The 14,321-nt window shown below is 35.4% G+C and overlaps 1 protein-coding gene across 2 annotated transcripts in view; it reads left to right on the top strand.

Annotated features, from left to right (window-relative positions):
- Nucleotides 1–14,321, top strand: part of KCTD9 (potassium channel tetramerization domain containing 9) — a 38,497-nt gene that overhangs the window by 4,972 nt on the left and 19,204 nt on the right. Inside the window, exons 2-7 of one of the 2 annotated variants that reach the window (XM_055300163.1) lie at nt 4,709–4,830; nt 7,747–7,790; nt 11,276–11,372; nt 11,876–11,890; nt 12,003–12,061; nt 12,260–12,388. In XM_055300163.1, coding sequence (XP_055156138.1) covers nt 4,709–4,830; nt 7,747–7,790; nt 11,276–11,372; nt 11,876–11,890; nt 12,003–12,061; nt 12,260–12,388 — 466 coding nt within the window. The remainder of the gene's footprint in view (nt 1–4,708; nt 4,831–7,746; nt 7,791–11,275; nt 11,373–11,875; nt 11,891–12,002; nt 12,062–12,259; nt 12,389–14,321) is intronic. The other variant, XM_055300164.1, reaches the window with a different exon arrangement.

Here is a 14,321-nt window from a genome sequence, read left to right as displayed (position 1 = left end):
GGAGAAGCAGACCCCCCACTGAGTGAGGAGCCTGATGCCAGGCTCCATCCCAGGACTCCAGGATCATGACCTGAGCCAAGGCAGACACCCAACCAACTGAGCCACCCAGGCATCCCTCTTTGCCATGTTTCTTTAATAGTTTGGCCACATATATATGTATAACTAATCTATATATTGTTTTGTCATCTTTGGGATATATCCTAAATTGGTGTCATATATAATCTTTTTGGACTTACATTTTTCATTCAATATATTTCTAAGGTTACATCCATAATGTTCTATATACTTTAATTTTTTTCACTGCTTTGTAATAGTTTATTGTATATAAGTACTATCCCATTTTATCTATCTTCCTGTCAGTGGACACTTGGGTTATTTCTCTATATTTTGCTATTAAATTGACAGTGTTGCTATGACTGTTCCTGTGTATGTATCCTGGTACACACATGCAAGCATTTTTCTAGGGCAGTGGATTGCAAACTTTAGCATGCATTGGGAACAGCTGGAGGAATTGAGAAACCACATTGCTGGGCCATACCCCCAGAGCTTCAGATTCAGTAGATTTGGGATGGGGCTAAGAATTTGAATTTCTAACATATTTCTGGGTGATCCTAACGCTGCCAGTCTAGCGACCAAATTTCTCAGAACCAATGCTTTGATGAATATATATGTAAGTTGTACTAACCGTTCACTTTGAACAACATGGATTTGAACTACGTTGGTCCACTATGTGTAGATTTTCTTTTTCAATAAATATACTATAGTCCTATGAATGTATTTTCTTTAGCATACCTTATTGTAAAAATAGAATAACATACAAAATATATATTGTTTATATTATTGGTAAGGCTTCTGGTTAACAGTAGGCTATTAAGTGTTTGAAGAGTCAAAAATTATATGCGGATTTTTGACTATTCAGGGGAGAGGGAGTTGGCGCCCAAAAGCCTGCATTATTCGAGAGTCCAGTGTATTGGGTGTTAGGGTACATTAATGTTTAATTTTTTATAATGTCAAGTTGTTTTTGGAGGCATTGCAGTAATTTTTATCCCACTAGCATTGCATAAACCTTGCCACTGATCCACATCCTCTTCAACACTTGATATTGTCAGACTTTTTAGTATTTACTATTTTAATATTTGCCTTCTTAGCTTAGAGTTTAGTTATCTTTTTTAGGAACAAAATAATTGAAAAATATGTGGAATTTAAGAAAACAAAGAGCAAAAGTGGGGGTGGGGGGAAGAGAAGCCAAAAAACACTCTTTTTTTTTTTTTTTTTTTTCAAAAAACACTCTTAACTATAGAAAATAAACTGATGGTTTGCCAAATGAGAGGGAGGATGGGTTAAATAGGTGATGGGGATTATGGCGTGCACCTGTGATGAGTAGCCAGTGTTGTGTGCGTTGAATCACTATATTGTACACTTGAAACTAATATTAAACTATTAACTGGAATTTAAACCCTGCACCAAAAAAAACACCCACCCAATTTTAAATGTATTAAACTAAAAGTGTAGGTACAGTAAATTGAATTCTGTGTTTAGTAATTGTGATTGGTGGTTTGGTTGGGTAAATCAGCTTGCATAAATTGAATAAGTATTTATTGATAGTGTATTAGGTAACAGATAACATGGGCATGTAAGAAAAAATGCTTTAGATACTACACGTGTGGGTTTTAATTTTTAAATTTGAATTATCTAGGCTACAATTTGAAAATGGTGTTTAAAGGCAAATTAAAACTCACTAAATTAATCTGTCCTCTTAGACATGGTAAAACATTTACTGTCCCATTTGACTGATGGTCTTCACTTGTCTTGGGGTCTGAACTTTAGAAAGGATTAATAGTAGCATATTATGATGGTCATTAACTTGACTAGAGGCATTTCTCAATTTACTCTATAGAATGCTTCCATTCTAAGTATAGTGCCTCCTTTATTAAATTGGGTAATCACAGTGATGTGGGAACCCCAGGTCCACCCTGGGACCCTGGGAGGAATACCACACATAAAGCAAATAGCCTTTCTTAGCATGACCATTTTACAAATGATTGGCCTCTTTGAGGTCTAAAATGAGCTTAACATATAACAATTAAACCTCATATGCACGATATACAAGGATTCCTTTGCTGCTTTATCCCCAACAGAGTTGATACATAAAGAAGGATATATAAGGCAGTCTATTAGAGACTTTCTTACCAACTTAAAATCCTTTCCAGGCCTATCACATCTTTTATGTTGGTATATATCTATTTTTAAATGAGATATATCTATTTTTAAATCAGATATTCTGGTTCTGTTTACAAGAAAGACATTTTGAATTTTATTTTTGCAATATAATTCCATCTTATTTGTTAATGTGCTTGAGAGAGTAAAGCTAAAGTGATCTAGTTAAAAAAACAAATGCCAAGACTGCCCTCCAGATGTCAAGTATGTTGGCCCAACTTAAGGGCAATTTTCAAGTTTACAGAACTGTAAGATTTTTTGCAATAAGTTCACTGTTTTCTGTAATTGATGGCCCTTTGATTATTTCATTTAAAAGAAAGTATCAATTGCATAACACAGATACATTAAATTTTCATCCATTTTAGGATATGGCTGGTTGAGAGAGAAAAGTTAAAAAAATGGGAGAAAGTTGATGTTTTGGCAAGGAGGGGATAATGTCAGGCCAACTAAAGCCATGTAAAGAAATATAAGAAGCAAAAGTCACTTAGAAAATTCTTATATAATAGATACATAATATATATATAATAAACTATCACAAGAATGCTGATGTGGGAAAGGATTTTCTTACCCTCCCTGGGTTATTTCCAGGCTACAAAAGTCAATCTGCATTTGTTTTGGTCAGTCTCTTGTGTTTCTATGCTTTTGATTCTTTTCTGTTTTCTCTCCATACCGTCTCCCTTAGCACAAGTGGGTTTGCTTGTACATAAAGCCTTATGTATTCTCTCTTCCTTTTCTCCCAGGAACGTATATCTGCAGTAACAGAATTCCAGGCTCTATTACAGAGGTGAAAAAATGATAGGAAATATAGAAGACACATTTTATTCAGGTTTCAGTTACTTATGGCATGTTTGCTGTGTCAAGACACTGTGCCTAGTGCTTTGCATTATTATTTTTTACTATCGCAGGATACACAAAAAGTTACCATTATAGCCGTTTTTAAGCATACAATTCTTTGGCATTAAGTACATTTACGGTGTAGCCTCACCACTACTTCCAAAACTTTATCATACCAAATATAAACTACCCATTAAGCAATGACTTTGCAGTTCACCCTTCACCTTGATTATCTTTATTCTACTTTCTGTCTCTATGATTTGTCTATATCATGTAAGTGGGATCACATATTTGCCCTTTTAATGTACCTGTCTTATTTTACTTAGCATATGGATTCAAGATTCATCTATGTTGTAGCTTGTATGAGAATTTCATTCCTTTTAATAGCTGAATAATATTCCATTGTGTGTATGTACCTATGTACCACATTTTGCTTATCCACTCATCTGTTTAAGGACACTTGGATTGTATCAGACTTTTAATGCACCTACTTCCCTTTAAATTGTGCTTGCCTACCACCCTTCCCTAGAACTCCCCAGCTTGCAATATGTATCTGTCCTTTTATCCTTATGGTCCAAGAGAAAACAATTGGAATATAAGTACTCTTGCACACTTCTATATTAGCAAACAATTCCCTTCATACTCTGCTCTTCGTTTCATTTATTTAACTAAAAAAATTCAAAGTCTTCTAAACTCTAGTCACTAGTAAACAAAGATTCAGCCTTGTTTTTTTATTTCATATGGCACCTTGATCCAGTATCCTGTGGAAGGTCGATTGGCTGTTCATTCTTCATGTTCAGCCCCTCATCTACATTTTGTTCATAATTTTTAGAGAGCCTAACTGATAATAGCACAACTATACAACTCAGCCACCGGGCCACCGGGAACCCATAGTTAAAATTATACTGGAGCAAAAAGAAACTTAACTACATGTAGAGAACTACATGTAGAGATTCTCAGCCCCCTACCTAAGCATTTGCATTGCCTATACATGTATCAGACTGTGCCTGATATAAAGCAGGAGAGAGCAATTCACTGCATCTCAGCTGTTTGCTGTATTTAGAATGTTAGCTAAAATCTGGCTTTTATAATATAGGTAATTACAGAAGAATTAAGTGAAGTGGGAAGTTCTTACCTTTCATGTGGTGGTAGCTGATGTAGTAAATGTTATCATAAACAGTAAATCATTCCTGTTTTTAAAGTAAGGCATCGTACAACAAAGGAATAACACAAAAGCAACGTTGTAAAGACTTAATAGGTCTCAGGAGCTTTGTTAAGCTCTTACCATGCATTAACTCCTTTCATCCTCATGACCTGATGTAGGTGTGACTCTTACTGGTTTCTGGTTAAAGCAACAGAAGCAAAAAGAGGTTAATTTATCTCGTCCACAGCTAGAAAAATGTCAGAATCTGCATTCCAGTGTGGGTCTGTCTTTGGAACTGGAGCATTATTTAACACATATAAGACCGTAGATTATTTTTGTGCAGAGATCATTTCTTACACTCTAGTTCTGGATTTCAGCAATAATAGATATAAAAACCTCTCAAAATCTCCTTTTATTTGATAGTCTCATTTTTAGTTTTGTTTGTAGTGTGGAGGTTTATAATTTGTAAATAATGAATTCATTATGTAAGTTGTTAATCTGGTGTGTTCACAGGTGGTCGCTGTATATGGAACTTTATCTGATTTGCTTTCTGTGGCCAGCAGTAAACTCGGCATAAAAGCCACCAGTGTGTATAATGGGAAAGGTGGACTGATTGATGATATTGCTTTGATCAGGTAACCTTCACCTTTTTATAAGCTGTCTACAGTGTCCCCTCAACATCTTGGTGCTCTGCTGTTTCCCTTAAGTAGTAGTTTAATTACTGGTAAGAATATAGAATTTTGGCAAATGATTGCCTAAAATTTGCTCTTTAGAATTCAAATAATTTGCACTTACTCTTTAAGATAGAAAATCCGTAGTACATTCCAATATTCTGATAGTCTTTCTGCATATTTCATACATGGCTATAAGGAATTTTTTCTTTATGTTATTAGAGATGGATCTAATAAGACATGCAATTTGGGATGAGACATGCCTTTAAAATGCTGTGGAAGTGCATAACTTATTTTGGTTTACAAAATTGATGTACATACATTAACTCATTATTTGATTGCCTCTGAACGTGTGCTTTTGTAAGATAAATTTAAAATGTTGATTCTTCTCTACTTCTTAGAAAAATAGTCTTCACAGAGAGGCAGGCTAATTTACTAAATGACTAATTGACACAAAGCCAGTTCACCAAAAATCAATTTGTCACATGACCAATTTGCCAAGTGTTTTCCAGGTATTAATTTCACCGTATCTTTTCTACCTCTTTTCCCACTGGCTTATAATTTGGATTTAGCTAATATCCAATTGATATGTTTCAAAATCCAGATGCCTAGAACCTCTGGAATTTCTGATTCTGAAGACATACGTTTTTTAATGTTAGAAATATGATTGATCTCTTTAATTTTTATATGCTACTCCTTATTGTTCAATTCATTCCCCAAGAATGCTGTGAATTTAATAAATCTCACAATGACCTACTTTGGTGAAAACTTGCTGAATAAGGTAGAGCTTTAAGTAGGGTTAACTCACCAGTGATCCACCACAGTAGTGGTTTTCCGTTTATTGGGTTTTGGTTTTGGTTTTTAAATATCCCAGGCAGATATATCTCTTTAAAACAACTGTTTGTTCACCTCATTCCATCCTCATAGGATCATAGAATTTTGGAGCAAGAAGAGGCTTAAGAAAGAAGATGGGAAGGGAACACTAAGTGCTGACTCTGCCAGTTGTATTGGCTTTGCCAAAGTCACCTCATTTAATTGGGGAGGCCTGGGGTTTTTTCTTATTTTTTTTAAGATTTTATTTATTCATGAGACACACACAGAGAGAGGAGGGGGGTAGAGACACGGGGCAGAGGGAGAAGCAGGCTCCATGCAGGGAGCCCAATGTGGGACTTGATCTTGGGACTCCAGAATCATGCCCTGGGCCGAAGGCAGGCCCTAAACCACTGAGCCACCCAGGGATCCCCAGCATGGGGTTTTTTAAATTGATGATATGTAGACAATGATGTGCTAAATTGTAATAGCTAATACAAAACTACAATAGCTAATACAAAACTAATACATAGCTTAGTTTTTGTTTAAACTCAGGTCAGAATGGCCTTTCAACATTATATACTGCTTTTGAAGGTAATCGTTTCTAATCTCTTCATTTTATAAATGAGAAAACTAAACACCTGAGAATTTCAATGTTTTACCAGGGTCATACAGTTTAGTAGTTGATTTATGTTAATGAGAAGAAAACAAATGTTCATACTAGTCTTAAAAAGTTAATTGGCATAGTGAGCAAGTAGAAGAGATTACAGACTTAAAAGATGGAGCTTTAAAATCCAAATCAATTAGAATAACTTAGCTTTTCAGCATCTGTCTCCCAGCTTCTTTTCCTTTCAATGGATATTTAAGTCTTGTTGGATGCTTTGCATCAAGCCAAATTTCTCCTTAACCCAGACACTACCTCTATGAAACATTCAATATATTCCTGTGAGGCCTTATAGGAAATAAAAGTTTCTACAACATAGGTCAGAAGTGAAGCCTTCTGAACTAGAAAATATCTCGCTGTTTAAGAATTTGTGGCTCAAAGTATAATCTCTGATCATTTATTTACACTAATGGTGAGATATGTTGAGGTAGGGGAGGAAAATATACACTGATAATCTAGAATTTTGGATTACATGCAATCATTTGACCTTTGAGCGTGTGGTGGGTGTTTGTTTTGTTTTGTTTAAGATTATTCATGAGAGACACAGAGAGAGGCAGAGACACAGGCAGAGGGAAAAACAGGTTCCCCTCAAGGAGCCTGATGTGGGACTTGATCCTGGATCCCAGGATCATGCCCTGAGCCAAAGGCAGGCACCCAACCACTGAGCCACCCAGGTGTCCCTAGTGAGTTTGGTTTTTGTTTTTGTTTTGTTTTTTTTTTTTTCCTAGAGAGTTTTTATAACAAAGTTATACTTGGAATTATATTCTTCCTAGATGTAACATGAAAATGTATTTTTATTTCCAAAGCACAGAGCAGCTGATAATTTAGAAGAAAATCCCAATAATTTATTTAGGGTTACAGAATTAAAGTATAAAAAGAAGAGTTGGCTATGGCTTTAATCCTATCCCTTGAGTGTAAGAGTACATTCCTCAATTGATAAGAAAGTGGAATTTAGGGGATCCCTGGGTAGCTCAGCGATTTAGCACCTGCCTTCGGCCTAGGGCGTCATCCTGGGGTCCTGGGATCAAGTCCCACATCGGGCTCCCTACATGGAGCCTGCTTCTCCCTCTGCCTGTGTCTCAGCCTCTCTCTGTGTGTCTCTCATGAATAAATTAATGAAATCTTTAAAAAAAACAAAGGTGGAATTCACATAATTTGCATAGTGGGTTTTGTTTTGTATTTTCCATTTTAAAAGTTCTTCCATGTACAAGATCTTATTTAAATTTAAATCCAAAGAGAGTTAAGAAGTTAAGCAAAGCGCTGGACACTTAGTCAATGTCTTTGCAATATAGATTGATAGCAAAATCTGTCTTCTACATAATTCTAAAGTATAGCTCCTCTAGTCAACTGATAATTAATGTGATTTCTGGATTTTGATGGTGGCTTTTAAATTTTGATTTCCCCAGGGATGATGATGTTTTGTTTGTGTGTGAAGGAGAACCATTTATTGGTAAGTGACTTCCTAACAAGCCAATTTTATCTGCCAAAGTGAAAAAAATGGCAAATATTTTACATGCACTTACTAAGCTTAATATTGACAAGGATCTTGTGGCAGCACTCAGATCGTCATACCTTTTTGATTCTAAACTGGGTATGTGTGTCGAAGTAAAGTTTTAATTTGAATTATATTTTAGTATGGATACCTCATCTTTTACTTGCTTTTAAAATGCTCTGGAAGTGCACACGTTCATCAGAGATGACATGATAAGGTCATTCCGATTGTGGAAACTACAACTTTTGTGTTGATATTTTCTCCTTGTAGGTGTTAGGTTACAGATTTTTAAGTGTGTAGTGCTTGCACAAGTTATCATTTGACAGTCATTCACAGTGGTCAAATCAAATCAGTTGAAATGACTTGGTATCAACCACATACAAGGACACATATGGTATCTTTTGATTTGGAAGAAAGTTTATACAATTCTGTATCTCAAAAGAAAACATAAGGCTTAGATAACATCACTGTTCTTTAATGAGTATTTGATATATTTAGCTCCATACAGCCTGACCCTGAATATTTAATAATTTGTGTAAGCCATCACAGTTACTGTATTTGGAGAGCGGAGGGAGTTCTCAAGATCATCACATGAGCAGTTGCCAACTTAGAAGTACATGCTCTTACCTTAAAACAATGAGCACAAATTTTTCCACATCTATCCATTAGCTTAACAGAGTAGTTAGCAGGCAGTGGTCACTTAATTGGTTTGGTGCACACATACAAAATAAAAAGTAATTCATGTTTTTTTATTGTTATGAATGCTTGGATTTAAAAATATTTGATATGTTTTCATGCTCTGTGTTTATTGATGCCTATATTATTTTACATTTGGCTTGTCGAAACCTCTTCAACTCCTTTTGATACAACCCCACTGGTCTTTTATAGCTTCCTTACTGTCTGGAATAACAGGGTGTTCATCTTATACTTCTCCTGTTGCAGACCCAGATCAATGTTTTTTCCAAGAAGCCTTAATTTCTTTTAGTAGGAAATATCATTTCAAAACAGTCTGGATGCCAGGCTCATTGCTACTGGGTTCATTATTTTTACTAGGCTTTTGGTGGAAGGAGTTGGAAATACATAGCTAGCTAGAGATGAAATTTATGTGTAATGTAAATTATATGATAATAAGTTTTATATAATATATAACATAGGTAAAATAGCTCATGGGTTCATACTCATACTTTGGTTTATAATCAGGATTGTAACTGATTTTATTTAACTTTTATTATTTAACTTTTTCTGTCTTACACCTATGTCTCCTTTCTTCCACATCAATAATTCTGATTTTCGGGGTCATAGGGAATGAAAGAATTATGTCACATAAGTACTCATTACATCCTCCCACACAAGACACACATAAAAGTGTCAGTAACAATTCCAGTACTTGGCAGTACCGATATGATTGCTAAAGACAGTTAAACATTTTTTGCATATGCTCATTCCTTTCTTCCCTTACTTAAAAAATAATGGTATTGTTTCTACGTTATCAGCTTATATAGGTATTATATACTATATTCTCTATATTCTCTCTTTAAACGGTCACTTAGCTTTACTCTTTCAAGTGTATTTAATACCCTCAATCCCTATGTTGACGCCTCCAGTGGTTGTCGGAAAATTTTTCTCTAGTAGATTCTTTACAAAGAACTTCTGAGAACAATGTTCTCTGACAATTCACACGTTAATAACAGTTTGTGGTTTCTATACTTGAAAATCAGTTTGGCTAAAAAAAAAAAAAAAGAAAATCAGTTTGGCTAGATATAAAATCTGAACAAGTTCAGTCAAAACTGAACAAATTGCAAACTTTAATGATGTATGGTTTATTCTCTATCAGTTATTCCTCAAGCTGTTAAAATCCTTGGTTCATATTTTCTTTTTTAAATCTCTTTAATATGTGGTACTCCATCTTGTTTTGGCATAAAATGTCCGTGTCCAAACAATCTGATCATTCATAATGATTATTTTTCCTAGGTCACTCAAAGGATTACTCTCTTTTTTATTTACTTACTTTAAATATTTATTTATTAATGAGAGACAGACAGAGGGGCAGGGACACAGGTAGAGGGAGATGCAGGCTCCCAGCAGGGAGCCCATCACAGAACTGGATCCCAGGAGCTTGGGATCATGACCTGAGCTGAAGGCAGGCGCTCAATCACTAAGCCACCTAGGTGTCCCCTGCCCTCTTTTTTAAAACAATAGTTTTAGTAGACTCTTCTTGGGTGTTCTGGGCTGATTCTATCTGATACCTGGTGGACCCTGTCAATATGTACTTGGCAAGTCTTTTAATTTCAGGAAGTTTTCTTGAACTTTAAATTACGCATTTACTTTGTCCCCTTATTTTCATTTTCTCCTTTTAGTCCTATTGTTTGTATGTTGGATCTTCTACACTTGTTTTCTGTATTAGAAATCTTCTCTGAAATCGTTCTCATCTCTTCCTTCATTTCTTACTGATTTTTCAAGCTTTCCTCTTTTTCATTGTTTCTTTCCCTTAAGGTATTACCTGTTTATTCTCTCCTGTGTTCTTGTAGTTTGATCTTCATTTCTGAATTGAGTTTTCATTGTAGTTTTAGTTCTCTCTTGAGTTCTCTCACCTCATTTGTGAATTTTGTAATTCTGGGTTATGTTGTTCTTTCATATTTTATATTATTTACTTTTAGCGTGTTTGGAATATTTGATTATAGTTTTTATTTTGTGGGCATTTCTTTCTGGCACATTTTCATTGCTTTATTTAAAATGTTTGAGATTTTCTCTTGCAGTTGCCCATTTAATGTGAAATTAGTTTCTTTAACTTGAGAAGGGAGAGCTGACTTAGGAAAAGTTTTCCAATTTCATAGCTCTAAAGTTCCCTTTTCTGTCATTTGTGTGAATTATTAAATATGGAAGTCCCCTTTTGCTATATTCCAATTGTGTTAGACCTTTTTAACTTTTATCTGGACTCCTTTTTCTTTTGTCTTTGTTGTCTTTGTTCTGTTCAACTTGGGTTCTTTTTCCAACATCTTATCCTTGGTATTGGTCCTGGAAGGGAGTTTTGGCTGGTGGGTTTTGAGAGTTCATGTCTAGCCTTTCCAAGATCTTACTGCAAACTGCTTGCATCACCCACCATTGGAGTGGACATACCCCTTCCCACTTTCAGTCTCCTGTTCTCAAATATACTTTCTGAGCTTTGAAGTGAGCATGAAATACTTTGGGATTCTTAGGTTCATCACATACTCTGTTGTTTCTCTCAGCTTCTTCCTTCAAAGATGCTTATACCACATTGCTCTTCTGCCCATCAGTGTTGGTAGGAATACCTTATCAGTGTTGTTTTAAATGCTATCAATTGGTCTCTAGTAGCTCTGGTATACTTATATGTGTGTTTTTAAGTGTAAAAAATTATGCTTATTGCCATCTTCCCCAATTCTCTAATCTTAATTTCTTTATTATTTTCTACATATCATTTCTAGATCCTCAGACAGATTCTAAACTACCTGAAGGGTTGTCAGGATCTCACACAGACTGGCTGACATTAAATGTTGGAGGGCGGTACTTTACAACTACACGGTAGGTGCATGTGAGAGTGTGCACATGTGTGTGTTAGGGGCACTACGTAGTATATGTTATTTCCTTCAGTTTTGCCAATTCCCTTGGAAGATACTCCAGTACTGCTTAAATGAACTGTCTGATCTTGAACCATTTTTTAGAAAGTTTTTTTAAAGAGTAGAAAAATGATTAACAGGTCATTCCAGAGAAATCACAAAAAGCATGAACATGCTTGATAAGTATCAGTATTTTAAGGTTTTAGAACATGTTTTTTAGATGTCAGGTAATAGACGTGCAACGCAAGTAAAAATTAATGGTACTGAAATTTGTAGCAACTACAACTGCTTATGTTAAAGATAAGAACAATGTAAGTTTAGGTCAGCATATTGTGATATAATAGCTTGCTAGAAGGTTAGAGTAGCATTTAAGTTAAAGGAACGTAAAACAATATTTGAATCAAAGGAAGTGCCAGATTAGAAGGGATTTTGATAAATGGCAACTTATTGCACGTTTTTGTTTCCCAGCGTCACTCCTACCAGGTATAGCATGCATCTTTTTGAGAGAGCAGCTGGGATCGAGTATACTCTTGACTTAAATATGTTTGTTTATAAAGACAAATGGAGAAATCAATTTTTTTCCCTGAATTCTTAGGAGCACTTTAGTGAATAAAGAACCTGACAGTATGCTGGCCCACATGTTTAAGGACAAAGGTGAGTGCAACACATTGTTTTCACATTTTGTGTAACCTGTTTGTAGTTATATTGACTTAACTCTTGTCCTGTACTTTTTAATGATATCAATAATTTTTACATGAGCAAAAAACTAGTATGTTATACAATTTTTCTTCCTAAATTTCTAACTTTGTTTTTCATTTATGGGGGGTTCTCTTCGCTATAATGGTGACACAGGTGTCTGGGGAAATAAGCAAGATCATAGAGGAGCTTTCTTAATTGACCGAAGTCCTGAGTACTTTGAACCCATTTTGAACTACCTGCGTCATGGACAGCTCATTGTAAATGATGGCATTAATTTATTGGGTGAGTTTTTAATATGATTCTTCACATTTTTGTAAGGTTAGGATTTTTATTTTGTTTTCATTTACTTAGTAACATAGTATATTTTCATAAAGTGAAAGTATAGTTTTTCCACTTTTAAAACTAAATTTTTTTACACATGTGAGTTTATATAGGTATAGAAATAGATATAGGCACAGACAGTCATATAGGCACAGATAGACAGTATTTCGGTATATGAGTATATGTCTAACCATAAATTCTGATTTCAGATTCTAAATAGATTTAGATTTTATCATGAGGTACTTTAAAGGATTTTGTTGTTTTTAATTGAATTGTGGGATCCCTGGGTGGCACAGCAGTTTGGCTCCTGTCTTTGGCCCAGGGCGCGATCCTGGAGACCTGGGATCGAATCCCACGTCGGGCTCCCGGTGCATGGAGCCTGCTTCTCCCTCTGTCTCTACTTCTCTCTCTCTCTCCCTGTGTGTGACTATCATAAATAAATAAAAATTAAAAAAAAAATTGAATTGTGACTTGAGTTCAAATTATGAACCTTCGCATTATATTGAGAGTAGAGTGATCAGAAGGGGAAATTATACTTCAGAATCATAAGGCTGGATTAGAAATTCAGTTCTACAACTTACTAGAATTTTAACTTGGGGAAAGCCTTTCTAGTCTCCTTTGAAAATTATTAAAATCTCTGATTACATCACAGGAATTTCACATCATGGAGATGATGTCAAAAAAAAAAAAGATGATGCCAATCAGAGCTCTTATAAAGTAGTAGATACATATTCAAAGTTCGTGGGCCTCTATGTGACCAAATTTGGTCTAACTTGATGAGTGGTGGGGCATGTGGTGATCTTGAGTGCACATTCCTGTTCTACTTCGACAGATTGTTGCCATGTGGAGATGTGGACTTGGGTCAGAGCCTTGATTTTTACAGAAAAGCTGGAAATCTAAAATTTTGTGTGGAATCTTCTGATTTTGAAAATCCTGCATGCCAAACATCAGACTCAGCCTGGGGTGGTAGTAGGGGAAGGGGCTAACTTACAGTCTTCTGGAGTATAATAGATAATACTCAGTAACTTTTGTTGTTGCTGTGTTAAAGTCTATATTGCCTTTAAAGCTTACCCATTGCAAAAAAATAATCTTATTTGATCATTCATCTAGCTCAATACCTAGTCATAACAAATTCTTGTTACTTTCTTATTTTTTACCTGCCACTGTTGCTTAAAACCCTGTATAACATATTTTTATTTTAGTCATTCTACAGAAACTATCATTAGAAAAATAAGCAGTGGGGCAGCCCAGGTGGTTCAGTGGTGGATTAGCGCTGCCTTCAGCCCAGAGCATGATCCTGGAGACCCGGGATCGAGTCCCAGGTTGGGCTCCCTGCATGGAGCCTGTTTCTCCCTCTCCTGTGTCTCTGCCTCTCTCTCTGTGTGTGTTTCTTATGAATAAATAAATAAAATCTTTAAAAAAAAAACAAACAAAAAACAGAAAGAAGCAATGGTCTTCTCTTACACAGTCTTTTGCTTTTCAGCAGCTAGATCATTCTGCTGCCTATACTCTAGTGGCTACTCGTTTCTCCTGAGGACATTTAAACCTCACTGTAGATGTCCTATGGGCTCTTTCAGTGCTTCCCAGTTTAATTTTTCTTTGTATCACTAATAGCGTTTCATATCCTCCCTGCCTAGGGAAATAACAGAAATACATACTCATACTATCCCAGACTTTAGCACTACAGGCTTTTGCCAAGCTATGCTTGTTTGTTTTTCAGGTTTCTCAGCCATTACTTGTATTTATTCAGTTCAGCAAGCAGAGCTCTGTACTGAATTCATTTTATAAAGCATTACTTCTAATTAGTACAAAATCTATCCAAACTCTATATAATAGCTACAGATTGCCCCAGGTAATTATATGCTTTCAATAATCTACACTGACTTATTTGCCT

The sequence above is a fragment of the Nyctereutes procyonoides genome, unplaced genomic scaffold (genome assembly GCF_905146905.1).
Source record: "Nyctereutes procyonoides isolate TBG_1078 unplaced genomic scaffold, NYPRO_anot_genome, whole genome shotgun sequence".
Taxonomy (NCBI): domain Eukaryota; kingdom Metazoa; phylum Chordata; class Mammalia; order Carnivora; family Canidae; genus Nyctereutes; species Nyctereutes procyonoides.
The sequence above is the reverse complement of the archived record's forward strand: the minus strand, read 5'-3'. Positions and strand labels throughout refer to the sequence as shown.